This window comes from Sander lucioperca, chromosome 9 (genome assembly GCF_008315115.2).
Source record: "Sander lucioperca isolate FBNREF2018 chromosome 9, SLUC_FBN_1.2, whole genome shotgun sequence".
Classification (NCBI taxonomy): domain Eukaryota; kingdom Metazoa; phylum Chordata; class Actinopteri; order Perciformes; family Percidae; genus Sander; species Sander lucioperca.
In genome coordinates, this window is record NC_050181.1 from 33,071,938 (window position 1) to 33,084,331 (window position 12,394).

General features: G+C 39.7%; 3 protein-coding genes across 4 annotated transcripts; 2 read left to right on the forward strand and 1 right to left on the reverse strand.

The window, feature by feature from the left end:
- The first annotated feature begins 36 nt into the window (after positions 1–36).
- On the forward strand, positions 37–5,217 carry eif3f (eukaryotic translation initiation factor 3, subunit F). The gene is made up of 8 exons (XM_031286124.2): positions 37–300; positions 739–809; positions 1,430–1,509; positions 1,601–1,738; positions 3,248–3,339; positions 3,921–4,057; positions 4,283–4,396; positions 5,027–5,217. The coding sequence occupies exons 1-8, from the start codon at positions 189–191 to the stop codon at positions 5,102–5,104; spliced, it is 822 nt and encodes a 273-aa protein (XP_031141984.1). The 5' UTR covers positions 37–188; the 3' UTR covers positions 5,105–5,217.
- A 519-nt stretch (positions 5,218–5,736) lies between these two features.
- LOC116040633 (MICOS complex subunit MIC26-like) lies at positions 5,737–6,660 on the reverse strand. Its single transcript, XM_031286138.2, has one exon. The coding sequence runs from the start codon at positions 6,605–6,607 to the stop codon at positions 6,014–6,016; it is 594 nt and encodes a 197-aa protein (XP_031141998.1). The 5' UTR covers positions 6,608–6,660; the 3' UTR covers positions 5,737–6,013.
- Positions 6,661–6,865: 205 nt separating this feature from the next.
- On the forward strand, positions 6,866–12,173 carry dnaaf6 (dynein axonemal assembly factor 6). Of its 2 annotated transcripts, none has more exons than XM_031286150.2 (6): positions 6,866–7,120; positions 7,384–7,450; positions 7,580–7,685; positions 8,140–8,236; positions 8,756–8,841; positions 11,845–12,173. In XM_031286150.2, exons 1-6 carry the CDS (start codon positions 7,025–7,027, stop codon positions 11,972–11,974), a joined length of 582 nt encoding a protein of 193 aa, XP_031142010.1. In that variant the 5' UTR covers positions 6,866–7,024; the 3' UTR covers positions 11,975–12,173. The 2 variants fall into 2 exon arrangements, with proteins under 2 accessions (XP_031142010.1, XP_035860913.1); XM_036005020.1 differs by having other exon boundaries at positions 6,892–7,120; positions 7,371–7,450.
- The last annotated feature ends 221 nt before the right edge of the window (positions 12,174–12,394 follow it).

The following is a 12,394-nucleotide window of genomic DNA, read 5'->3' on the forward strand; positions in this document are numbered from 1 at the left end:
CACTAATGAAACCATTTCTGCTGATATCAGATACAGTCACACGCTACATTGTATCATCAATGGTATCAATGACTTGATTATAATTAGCGTCTTATTCATACTAACCGCTGTTCGGCCGCCGGCCACTAGGTGGTGGTATATGTGTTCACTGAAGCCGGTGTTATCATCAGTCCTCCTCCTTTTCCAAGATGTCGGTGTACGGGCCAGTGGTGAAAATTCACCCCGTCGTTCTCGCTTCTATCTGCGACTCTTACGAGCGGAGAAATGAGGGCGCGAGTCGTGTTATCGGGACTCTGTTGGGTAAGCAGAAACTTGACATGTTTGTAGGGCGGATAGCCTTTCTGATAACACAGGTGACGGCTAACTGGATTCATGTTAGCTTCCCTGCTAACGCATGTTGGCTTGGTTCAGTGCAGTAGTAGCTAGCTAACCAAGCTACATCTGGCTAGCGTTAACAGCTAACTAGCAGCACCTATGCAACAGCTGGCTGTTCGCTCAAATGATCATGCAGATGGAACTTTTGCTGTCTGCCAAGTCATCTGACCTTTTTCTGATTCATGTCTGTACTAATGTGACGTCTAGCAAGCGGGATTGGAAGTTGTTATTCGCATTAGCCGTTGCTGATGGTTCGTCATGGTTTTAGCCTCTTCTCGTACCCTCTTGTTTGCTAGTTAAAAATGCGAAGGCGGCTAATGTTAGCAAAGATAATTCCTCATTTGTAACGTTTGTCCCTCTCAGGTACTGTTGACAAGCACTCCATTGAAGTGACCAACTGCTTCTCTGTCCCCCATAATGAGTCTGAAGATGAGGTATGTTGGTAAACGGATTTTGGGTTGTGTTTTAGGACATCTTCAGACAGAATATTTTGTCAATCACAATGGAAAATTGTAGTACCGTTACTACAGAAGCCTAGATACATCAGTCACAAACACACAAAACAAATACTAACGTTATATGGACACAATAGATAGATAAATAAACAGAAATACAAATTCGAAAGATACTAAACCAGAAATCTGGACCATGGTATGGTAATTGTCATTTTTAGGTTCAATTAAGAAAAAAAAATAATGTTTTTATGATGGCGAGGCGTGGTTTACTTCATAGGCTGTGTATTTGTGATACATTATCTTGGTCACATAACAGTGGTGATATAAACAAAATATGTATTCTAGGATTCATTCAGAACTATAATTTGTTTGCAAAAGTAATACATAAACAGGTTGTTTTTTTTGACTGAAAGAGACAATTATATTGTTAATTGCAATTATTTCTGAGACAATTAATTGTACAGTAAAATTTCAGTTTCAGCTCTACTTGTTACAAAGATTTTCACACCTAAATGGCTGCCTCATATTGCATTGTTAAAGAGAGAAGAGGTTTTGTAGAGAAGAGGACGTGGGTCAAATTAAATCCTCTTTGCCAACAGGTTGCTGTGGACATGGAGTTCGCTAAGAACATGTACGAGCTCCATAAGAGGGTGTCGCCCACTGAGGTCATCATCGGATGGTGCGTCAGTTAATTCAATTTGGAATTTCAAATATAGAATAGGGGGAAGAAAAAAAACTTGTTCTCACCACAGTGACATCTGTCCTCACAGGTATGCCACAGGCTTTGACATCACAGAACACTCTGTGCTCATTCACGAGTACTACAGCCGTGAGGCCACCAACCCCATTCACCTGACAATGGATACCGCGCTGCAGAGTGGCAAGATGAGCATCCGTGCCTACGTCAGGTTGGCTGATCTTCCTGTCATAGATACTCTATTTTTGTGTGGTCAACTACTGATTGATGATGTTATTTTTTTATTTTTTAAACTTAATTTTTAAAATTTTTCTCATAACAGTAAACTAGACAAGACAGCAATTTAAAAAAAAAAAAAAAAAAGCAAAAACGGACGACGAAAAAAACAAAAAACTACACACACATAGGCGGAGGGCTGCCAGAGTATCAGAGTGCAAGATCAAAGCATGCTCAGATTAAGGGCGTAGCATAGCCGCAACACACACAAATCAGACATTTAGGTCTCATCAAGTAATATTAAAAATGGTTTCCACAACTTCAAAAAGTGTTTTTGTTAATTCCTTTTGTTAAAACGGATCTAATCCATCTTAGCCATAGAAAACATTTAATTGAGCCACCTACTGAAACATGGGGACAGTGGAGACTTCCAGTTGAGTAATATACATTTTTTAGTTGAGTGTGTTTTAGGGCTGTCAACGAATATTCTAAATTCGAATATATATTCAAATAGTTTTTAAAAAACAAATTTCGAAGGTGAAAATTAATATTCGAATTAAAACAAAAATGTGGGAAAAAACGCTTGCGGTAGCAGAGGCTGTCTGGCTGCCTGCTTTGCGAGTGGGCGCACTAGCGCGCCTGATGGTTCAGGGACAGGTCACAGGAGTCGTACTGTCTGGCACAGCGTCGCTGAAAGTTGACTTGTCTTGATTGGAAGATGGCAGGAAGTGCAGAGCCCAACTCGACCGCATCAGAGAAAGCGATTTTAACCCCCCAAAATCTAAAAAGCCATGTCTGGAAGTACTTTGGATTTTGGTCGGTAGGAGGTAAAATAGTTGAGCCGCGCGATAAAGTTTATTGCAAGAGATATGCATGAATAAAGGTTAAATGCACTGCTTCCACTGGTTTGATTATTTACCGTTTCATGTCAAGGAAAAGCTCCATGTTTACCACAGCACAGCTCGCTCGGAGCGTTCAATGTCGGTTCTATATCGGCTACTGTGAAACTTCAATTAATGTTAATATTTGTTTCAATCACAGAATGAAGCCTGCTATATTTGGGACAATAGTCGCAACCTTAAATTGCTTGCACAAAACTCTTGATCTGCACTCAAAATGTGTTTATTGTTGTTCATTTTAAACCGTTATGCACACCAGCAGCCGCCCGCACATTGCGCAGAGAGCGTGAGGACGAGAAAGTGAGCGAGCGAGCGTGAGGTCTGCGGTCTTGGCCATCATTTGATTTACTTGTTTTTGTGTAGGTAATACGTTGTCAAATATGTTTAAACTTAAATAGACTACCTATACAAGTAGTTATGTCTCTTTGTATTAATTTGTCCTGTTATTGAAGTAATGCGCGTCATTGACAAAATGCGCATGCGCAACCAGATGTTCGAATAGTTTGAATATTATGTGTTTTTTTAGAGGGAATATTCAAACGTCATTTTTGAGCAATTTTGACAGCCCTAGTGTGTTTTAATGTGCTTGTTTATCTCCTACACAGTGCGCAGATGGGTGTGCCAGGAAAGACCGTCGGTGTGATGTTCACCCCACTGACTGTCAAGTATGTCTACTTTGACACGGAGAGGATAGGCGGTAAGAATCCAAACAATAAATTAAGATGATGGAAACAAATGCTTCCTGCCTAAATGTCTGTGATTGTGAAATTTGTGTTTTTTCCAATTTGTCAAGGGTGAGAAATATTTTAATTGCAGTGTCTAAAAGAATTTAGATACTGCCAATTAGGGCTGCAACTAACAATGGTTTTCGTTATTGATTAATCTGCCAATTTTCTCAATTAATCATTTCACTATCTGACAAATAGTGAAAAATGTCCGTCCTAGTTTCTCAAAGTCCTAGGTGATGTTTTGTCAGTCCAAAACTCAAGGATATAAGTTTAATATGATATAGAACAGAAAGGAGCAGAAAGTCTTTATATTTGAGAGGCTGAAAACAGCATTTTTTGCATGAAAAATTACTTTTAACGATTAATTGATCATCAAAATTGTTGCTGATTATTTGTCTATGGACTGACTAATCGATTCATCTATAAATCGTTGCAGCTCCACAGCTTATAATTGATTTTTCTGGCCAATATCATTTTTCTTATAAGTAGTAGTAGTACTTGGCTCTTAATTGTTGTACTGTACTCTAACAATCCCATGTGTTTGTTCCAGTGGACCTTCTGCAGAGGACACGTTTACTTCCGAGTCGCACCAAGGGGCTGACCTCAGATCTGTCCCAAGTGGCTGGCTCTGCAGCCAGGGTACAGGACATGCTGACCACCATGCTCGCATACATTGATGATGTGCTGGTGAGTATTGGAGCAATTGGAATGCTGGTGTGACTCCTAATCCGACATGATTAGTCCATTGTTTTCGTGTGTACGAAATGATTAAGCAATACCTTCCGCCATTTGTTTTCCTGCTCATATTCCAGCTACTCTACTTTGTATCAATCCGTTGTGTCTCTAGAAATCAATTGTCATGTGATCAAGTTTACGGTGGCTGTAATGCTAATGCTGTTCTGTCTGTCTCAGTCTGGCAAAGTGGCGGCAGATAACAGCGTGGGTCGCTTCCTGATGGACCTGGTCAACAAGGTTCCCACCATCTCAGCCGAGGACTTTGAGAACATGCTCAATTCCAACATTAACGTAAGTGCAGGGTTGTCCCCACCATTATAAGTCTTAGGAGCAGCACCCGAGCTGTTTTTGGCAGCACCTAAGCCGAATTAATGTGAAATGCGGCAAAAAAGCGCCCAAAACAGTGGGAAAAAGTGCCAAATACAGTGAAAAAAACGTTTTAGACACATATCGTTATTATATAATTGCATATTTTTGTTATTGAAAAACATCAATTTTTTTGAGGAAAGACCCTTACATTTTTCTAATCGCTGCTGATAGTTGTTTTCCCCCATTGGATCCCTCTGCTTTGGCCTTCCATTCTTAATTTATTTCCTGCACTCAGGCACATCGCACACTCCCGTTGATTACAGGAAGCATTTAATCAGACTGTGCTTCCTATTATTAGTGCTCTCCTGGCTCCTCTTGTCTCATAACGTCTTTACTTAGCACCAGTCCAGCATACACAACCATCTGACAAACAGGGGTAGTTGTTACATCTGTAGTCAGGGCTCTGTCTTTCTGACCTCGTAGGCCTTGACTTTCGTTTGCTTGTAACGCTGTCGAAGAAGCATGAGCATGTTTTACTGATGAACCCATTTAACGTCACTATGAATACGATTGTAATAACAAAATGTAAATGCTCTGTTTTGTTTGCTGCAGGATCTGCTGATGGTGACCTACCTGTCTAACCTCACCCAAGCACAGATTGCTCTAAATGAGAAGCTGGTGCTGCTCTGAGGGGATTTCATTGAAGTGATTCATATTTAATTTTGTATACTTTTTTTTTCTTTTCTTTATTTTGGCTGAGATGAATAAAGATGTTAAACAGTCATAAAGTTTTAACCAATTGGGTTCCAGGCATTGTCTTTCGGTAATATTGTAATCACAAATAATGCAATGTAGTTTCTGATAAATGGCTTATGAACATTACATGAAGGGTTATATTGCTAATGTAATCTGTCCTTTTGAATAAATGTTCACAAGCCACATATTACACCGCTGACATTTACAGCTTTTAACTCCTTCGGGGCAGCTTTTTCGATGATTGACATTCTAGGGCTGCCTGCTACTGTTTGTATTCATTATTGATTAACTAGCCAATTATTTTCTCAATAGGTTAATCATTTGCTCTATGAAACAGAAAAAGTAAAGTGTTCATAACCATTTCCCAAAGCCCAAGGTGATAAATCGTTTTTGTCTGACCAACAGTCCAAAACCCAAATATATTCAATGTATAATGAAATAAGACCAGGAAGTCAAACTTGTGACACTTTGGCTTGGAAATATGCTAATTAACTGATTATGAAAATAGTTGGAGATTATTGTACTTTTGATTAAATAATTTCATAAGTAGTAGGTAGTAACACGAGTCTAAAACCAACACGTCTGAAGACTTTAATGGAAGACAGTTGACTTTTAATTGTCTATATAAATATACATTCAAATCAGAAGCGGAGGTAAATCATTCAACTTGCAAACCCCCTGTGACAGGCCATGCCCGGGCCTGAGTTACATTTGACGCTTAGTGCAAAAAGTAAGCATGAGGAAGTCACACAGATTAGTACTGTCTAGGTAGCGCATGTCAATCTACAGTATCAGGAAAAGGCTGATTTCTAATTGCTGAGTTGCGGAATCACACTGGGATCCTCAGGGTTTAGTTTCCGAGTCGTTGCCTTTTTCAGCTTTGCTCCGATGCATCACCATCTTCTCCAGGGCTGCGTAGCTCTGCACCGCGCGCTCGTACACGGAGTCTCCGCTCGACTTTGCGATGGCCGCAGCCTGTTCCGGGTAGTAGAGGGAGGCGCTCACGGTCATCAGGCCCACCGGGTAGAAGAACTTTTTAAGCCGGGATCCTCTGGCAAGAAACAGTCCCAGGACACCGGTGAAGCCAATAACTCCTGCCCGGGGATAGAAGTCCTTCGGGGGATTCTTCAAGTAGGCGTAGGTGTCATTCCCACACTTGACAACACTTTGAACTCTGGGTTTAATTTTGTTATAGGTGCCCTGACACCACTCCGTGTATGGCTCTGTTGACTTCCTGATGGTGGCGACACTTTGCTCCAGCTGACCCGCTTCGGGCTCCACATACTGAGACTTCTGCGGAGGAGCGGTGTACAAAGACAGCTCATCCCGGAGTAAAGGGCCGGGTGGCTCTGTCTCCCCGTCAACGGCAGCAGCAAAGACGGTGATCGGCAACAAACTCACAGCTCCTGGCATTGCACTACCTGTCACCTTCAACATGATCCCTGAGGACCATGCATTGACTACGGTGTCTGAGGAGGGACATACGTCTTACTTAGCTAGTACTCGAAGCCATAACCACGCCGCCTTTAGTTGACTTATGACAAACGCTTTTAAAACGCCTTAAAGCACAAATATCAATGGCAAGCTAGTCTTTGGATAGGTATAATTTATGTCATGTTGTTATCTTTTTAGTCCATGGTTCCCATGGCAGCCCGGAAGCCTGGTCGTCTCCATGGAAACAACGTGTCAACAGCAACAGTCCAAACGGTCTGTTAGCAATAGCCAGCGTTACATATTCAGGCTAACACTAATTTTTATTGGATAGTTTTTTGCAATTTTTAAGTGTTGTCGATGCGAGGGAGTAGTACTGCTTTTTGGGGGGAATAAAGTACGGTAAAAGTACTGCTATTCTGAATGGAGTGTCTTGGAGTATCGTCCGTTCAGAACCTGAAGGATCTGTCTGCCTTGTTAGCGACTCAGCAGGATGATGACGATGATGAAGACTGTAAAGTAAGATATTGTTCACTCTAATTTACTGTGATTATTAATTTAATTCCTCTCGGCCTCAACGCTATTGTAAATGTTAATACTACACGTCTCAAATAAATAAGACTATTTAAAGGAAGATGCACAAAATCTATCTAGTTAATAGTTTTTTTTGTCTTGTAACTAGCTAGTGACTGCAGACCGAATAGATGTTTGCCATTAGGTTTTATTTGAACTACAGCTTAAACTTTCTGTTGGCCTACAATAACATAAGTTCATTTTACCAGAATGTGAGAGCTTGTGCACAGATGGGCCCTGGACACATTGGCCCCCCACCCAAAAAAGATAAAGAAGGTAATGCTTTGTGTTTTTGCACATAGGTTAACTCCTAAAAAAAATACTTCTCACTCATTATAGTAACTCAGGTGGCTTGATGAAATGTACAAACATAATTTGCATGTGTGTTTTTTGCTGTTACTTTAGTGTCAGCTGGCCATGTAAAGAAAAACAGCAAAGATATCTGGAGAGAGGAAGAGGTGGCTGAGGGCTCCCAGTATGATGATCTTGCTGACCCGCGGCCACAGCCTGAGTAAGACCACAAGGCCGGGGGAAAAAAACACATCAAAGGGTTCACTGAAAGCAGACATCTCCTACTTAATATTTTCTTTTCACACACTCCCTCACTGAGATTGCACATTTCCTCATCCTATCTTCTTGAGGTTTTTTTTTCAGCCTTAAAGCCAAAATGTCCCATGTAAGGCTTTAACTCACAACTTTCTAATTATAAAACTTTATTAAGTTATTACAAAATACTTGCCTTGGTTACCCTTGTGCTATAAACTAATTATAGAAGTACAAGGGAGGGTAAGAGTGCTTGTAGAAAAGTATTTATCACAATTACCTACATGCCACATTTTCCACTCCATCGACCTCAGCTCACACTCACTTCTGCCTGCTTCTTTCTGTTCATTGTTGTTCCCTATTGATTCTGTTTAATGTGATTTAAAATGATTTGAAAGTGTTTGTATAACCTTTGTGTTCAGGTATGAAATAATCCTGAAGCAGAGTGTGGGGACTGAGGATCTGTTCTTGGGCTTGAACAGAAAGGACCCATCCTCTATGTGCTGTGAAGCAATGCTGGTAATTTATCGACCGCCACAGGATTTCTATACTTCATCCAATGTAATACAATGTGCAAGGATGTGTTTAAGGACAGCAAGCGAGAAACAATCAAGCAAGATAACGGGATTCTCTCACTGCCAATTGTGGGATGGTTTGGAGAATTAATTTATGGACAGTATAAAAAATGTTAAGGGGCAAAAAATCCAAATGTTAAGCAACACAGATAAGGCAGAGTAAGTGTAACTGTTGAAAATCAGATCAGAGTTAAATAAAGAATACTATTTTTTTTATACTATATGAAAACAGAATCCATAAAATAAATTATAGTACTTTTACAGTCTTAGTTTCTCAGATCCTGCATTAGAAGTGAAAAGGCAGTAAAAATTATTAATAATAATAATTAACAATTGTCAGAAAATGACATAACTTGGACAACATAACACAAGTGGAAAATTGGTGTCCTCTTTCAATAAAAGTGCAAGATTAAACTGTGCATCGTGTACACTATTAAAGATTCTGACTATTTCCCACTCCTAGGTGAAAATCAAACTACCAGACACTAAAGCAACAGATGTGGTCCTGGATGTAAAGGAAAAGTTCCTTGATCTACGGACGCTAAAATAGTAAGGGATGCTTTGAAAATGTTCTCTTTCATTTTTAATCCTCTCAAGACGGCGCAGCAGCAGTTCAGACCAAAAGTTCCTGTTTCCAGACATTTCCTTTTATTCAGACATTCACATCATGATCTGAGCTTTGATTGCTGTTTTACACTGCTCTTAACATCCTCCTCTCTAAGATACACACTCCCTCCCCGGTGCTCCCCACGACTCTTTAAAGGGGTGGTTCAGAATTTTGGACATAGGACCTTATTTCCAAGTTAGCCAGTGTGTTATTTATCAGTGGAGACCATTTTCAACACTTTTCATCCAGTCCTTCCAGTTGCAGAAAAAAGTAAACAGAAGCCACTACAGTTGGGACACCTAGTAGTAGCCTAGTACAGTGGTATTGAAGCATTGGATTGGAAACTAAAGACTAGGCAACATGGTGATTCAGTGTGCATTTAGAAATTGTAAAACTAAACCAAACAGATGGGCACCACAAAGTTTCCACAAATTTCCATTGGGAGATCCAGAAAGGAACCAACTGTGGCTTCTTGCTGCTGGCTTGGACATCAAGGCGGAGACTCTACTGAAGTGGAAAATGTGTAGTGATAATTTTAGACCAAACGACTTTGAAAAACTCAGCAGTCTAAAGGACCACAAGTCACTGACAACGAATGCGGTTCCATCTGTCTTTCCAGATGCACCAATGCCAATGCCACGCTGAAGTTGGCATCCGATTCGCAGCTTCCGATTCGGCAGTTAAGGGGAAATTTAAGGGGAGCTTAAAACTGTCCGATTTACATTGCTAAGTGACTGATCCTCCGTTTTTTGAACCTCTTACTGTATTGAATGAGTGTTAGTCATTAAGGTAAATTATTAATTATGTCTAAAACACACTTTTAGATTTGTGAAAGCTTTATTGTCTTTATGAGAACACAATAAAGGGATATTTTACTGTTATTTGCATATGTAGACCACATTAGACCAGGTCTAGATTCAAAACCACAATACCTAGACTGGTCAAATCTGGACTACATTATCCCAGAGAGTCTAAGGAGTGTTAAGAACACATTTTCAGATTTGTGAAAGCTTTATTCTATTTGTGAAAATGCAATAAAGGGAGATTTTACTGTTTTTTTCACACATAGACCACATTGGACCGGGTCCAGATCCAAAACCACAATACTTAGACTTATCAAATCAGGACCAAATTATCCCAGAGAGTCTAAGGAGTCTTAAAAACACAATTTCAGATTTGTGAAAACTTTATTCTATTTGTGAAAATGCAATAAAGGGAGATTTTACTGTTTTTTGCATATGTAGACTACATTAGACCAGGTCCAGATCCAAAACCACAATACTTAGACTTGTCAAATCTGGACTACATTATCCCAGAGAGTCTAAGGAGTCTTTAAAACACAGTTTCAGATTTGTGAAAGCTTTATTCTATTTGTGAAAATGCAATAAAGGGAGATTTTACTGTTTTTTTCACACATAGACCACATTGGACCAGGTCCAGATCCAAAACCACAATACTTAGACTTATCAAATCAAGACCAAATTATCCCAGAGAGTCTAAGGAGTCTTAAAAACACAATTTCAGATTTGTGAAAACTTTATTCTATTTGTGAAAATGCAATAAAGGGAGATTTTACTGTTTTTTGCATATGTAGACTACATTAGACCAGGTCCAGATCCAAAACCACAATACTTAGACTTGTCAAATCAGGACTACATTATCCCAGAGAGTCTAAGGAGTCTTAAAAACACAGTTTCAGATTTGTGAAAGCTTTATTCTATTTGTGAAAAGGGAGATTTTACTGTTTTTTTTCACATATAGACCACATTAGACCAGGTCTAGATCCAAAACCGCAATACCTAGACTTGTCAAATCAGGACTACATTATCCCAGAGAGTCTAAGGAGTCTTAAAAACACAGTTTCAGATTTGTGAAAGCTTTATTCTATTTGTGAAAATGCAATAAAGGGAGATTTTACTGTTTTTTTTCACATATAGACCACATTAGACCAGGTCTAGATCCAAAACCGCAATACCTAGACTTGTCAAATCAGGACTACAATATCCCAGACAGGCTAAGGAGTCTTAAAAACCCAGTTTGAGATTTGTGAAAGCTTTATTCTATTTGTGAAAATGCAATAAAGGGAGATTTTACTGTTTTTTTTCACATATAGACCACATTAGACCAGGTCTAGATCCAAAACCGCAATACCTAGACTTGTCAAATCAGGACTAAATTATCCCAGAGAGTCTAAGGAGTCTTAAAAACACAGTTTCAGATTTGTGAAAGCTTTATTATATTTGTGAAAATGCAATAAAGGGAGATTTTACTGTTTTTTTTCACATATAGACCACATTAGACCAGGTCTAGATCCAAAACCGCAATACCTAGACTTGTCAAATCAGGACTACATTATCCCAGACAGGCTAAGGAGTCTTAAAAACCCAGTTTGAGATTTGTGAAAGCTGTATTCTATTTGTGAAAATGCAATAAAGAGAGATTTTACTGTTTTTTGCATATGTAGACCACATTAGACCAGGTCTAGATTGAAAACCGCAATACCTAGACAGCGGCAGGTAAATAAACTTGTGTGATTGTCATGGAAACTGGCTTTCTCAGTAGCCTGGGTAATATCACTCCGCCGCTGCTGTAGCCTATGCTACCAGCTACAGGGAATAAAGTATAACTATTGCAATGCAATGCAAGGGTAGTTTTATTTCTAACATTATTCTATCAACACAGACATTTACATCAATAGTCTGGCGTTATAATTTATTTGCCTCGGGTGTACTGTGGAGTGGGTAAGACTGTTTTTAGTGGCAGGCTAGCAGATACCGTTGACTTGTACTAGCCTAGCACCAGCGAACTCTGCAACTGGAAGGACTGCATGAAAAGTGTTGAAAACGGTCTCCACTGATAAATAACACACTGGCTAACTTGGAAATTAGGTCCTACGTCCAAAATTCTGAACCACCCCTTTAACCTGTCTTCTCCCCTCTTTTCAGTAAACTGGGTCTTCATCTGCCACATCCGATCCACAGCGACAGGGGAAAGGCTCAGTTCTTCAGTGAGAGGGAGGAACTGGAGGTGACTCTACTAATGAAACGCCCCATGGATGTTATCAACATGCAATGAGAAAACATGACAAAAGCCAACAAGAATTCAAAAGACAGTGTACAGTGGAGATGACACACACGCTGATTATGGGTCAAAGAAAGAGATGGTTAGAGAAATGATCAGCATATGCATAACCTCTTTGTTTTCTGTAATTCATGTTCACACTGTTTTAACATTGTCCCCATTCCATTGAGAATTAAATATGGTTTTCTAATAAGTGTGTCTCTTGTTATGTGATGCTTTATTATTGGATAATAGATGGTTGTAGATGGCAAACCCAGGTAAGCTTTACCCATAATTGTAGGCTGATATTTTATGAATGGTACACTAGGGCGTAATTTCCACTTGGGACAGGGGGGACATGTACCCCACACTTCAAAATCCAGCTTGTGTCCCCCCTACTTTAAAAGTTTCCGTGCTCTGCCCTTATTTGAAACA

What these genes read in the sequence shown, in the direction of transcription:
- eif3f (XM_031286124.2), top strand. Translation starts at nt 189, where the DNA reads ATGTCGGTGTACGGGCCAGTGGTGAAAATTCACCCCGTCGTTCTCGCT. An exon ending in TGTTATCGGGACTCTGTTGG is followed by an intron (nt 301 to 738) that starts GTAAGCAGAAAC and finishes TGTCCCTCTCAG; the next exon opens with GTACTGTTGACAAGCACTCC. An exon ending in AGCATCCGTGCCTACGTCAG is followed by an intron (nt 1,739 to 3,247) that starts GTTGGCTGATCT and finishes TCTCCTACACAG; the next exon opens with TGCGCAGATGGGTGTGCCAG.
- LOC116040633 (XM_031286138.2), bottom strand. Translation starts at nt 6,607, where the DNA reads ATGTTGAAGGTGACAGGTAGTGCAATGCCAGGAGCTGTGAGTTTGTTG.
- dnaaf6 (XM_031286150.2), top strand. Translation starts at nt 7,025, where the DNA reads ATGGAGTGTCTTGGAGTATCGTCCGTTCAGAACCTGAAGGATCTGTCT. An exon ending in GACCCGCGGCCACAGCCTGA is followed by an intron (nt 7,686 to 8,139) that starts GTAAGACCACAA and finishes CTTTGTGTTCAG; the next exon opens with GTATGAAATAATCCTGAAGC. An exon ending in TGTGCTGTGAAGCAATGCTG is followed by an intron (nt 8,237 to 8,755) that starts GTAATTTATCGA and finishes TCCCACTCCTAG; the next exon opens with GTGAAAATCAAACTACCAGA.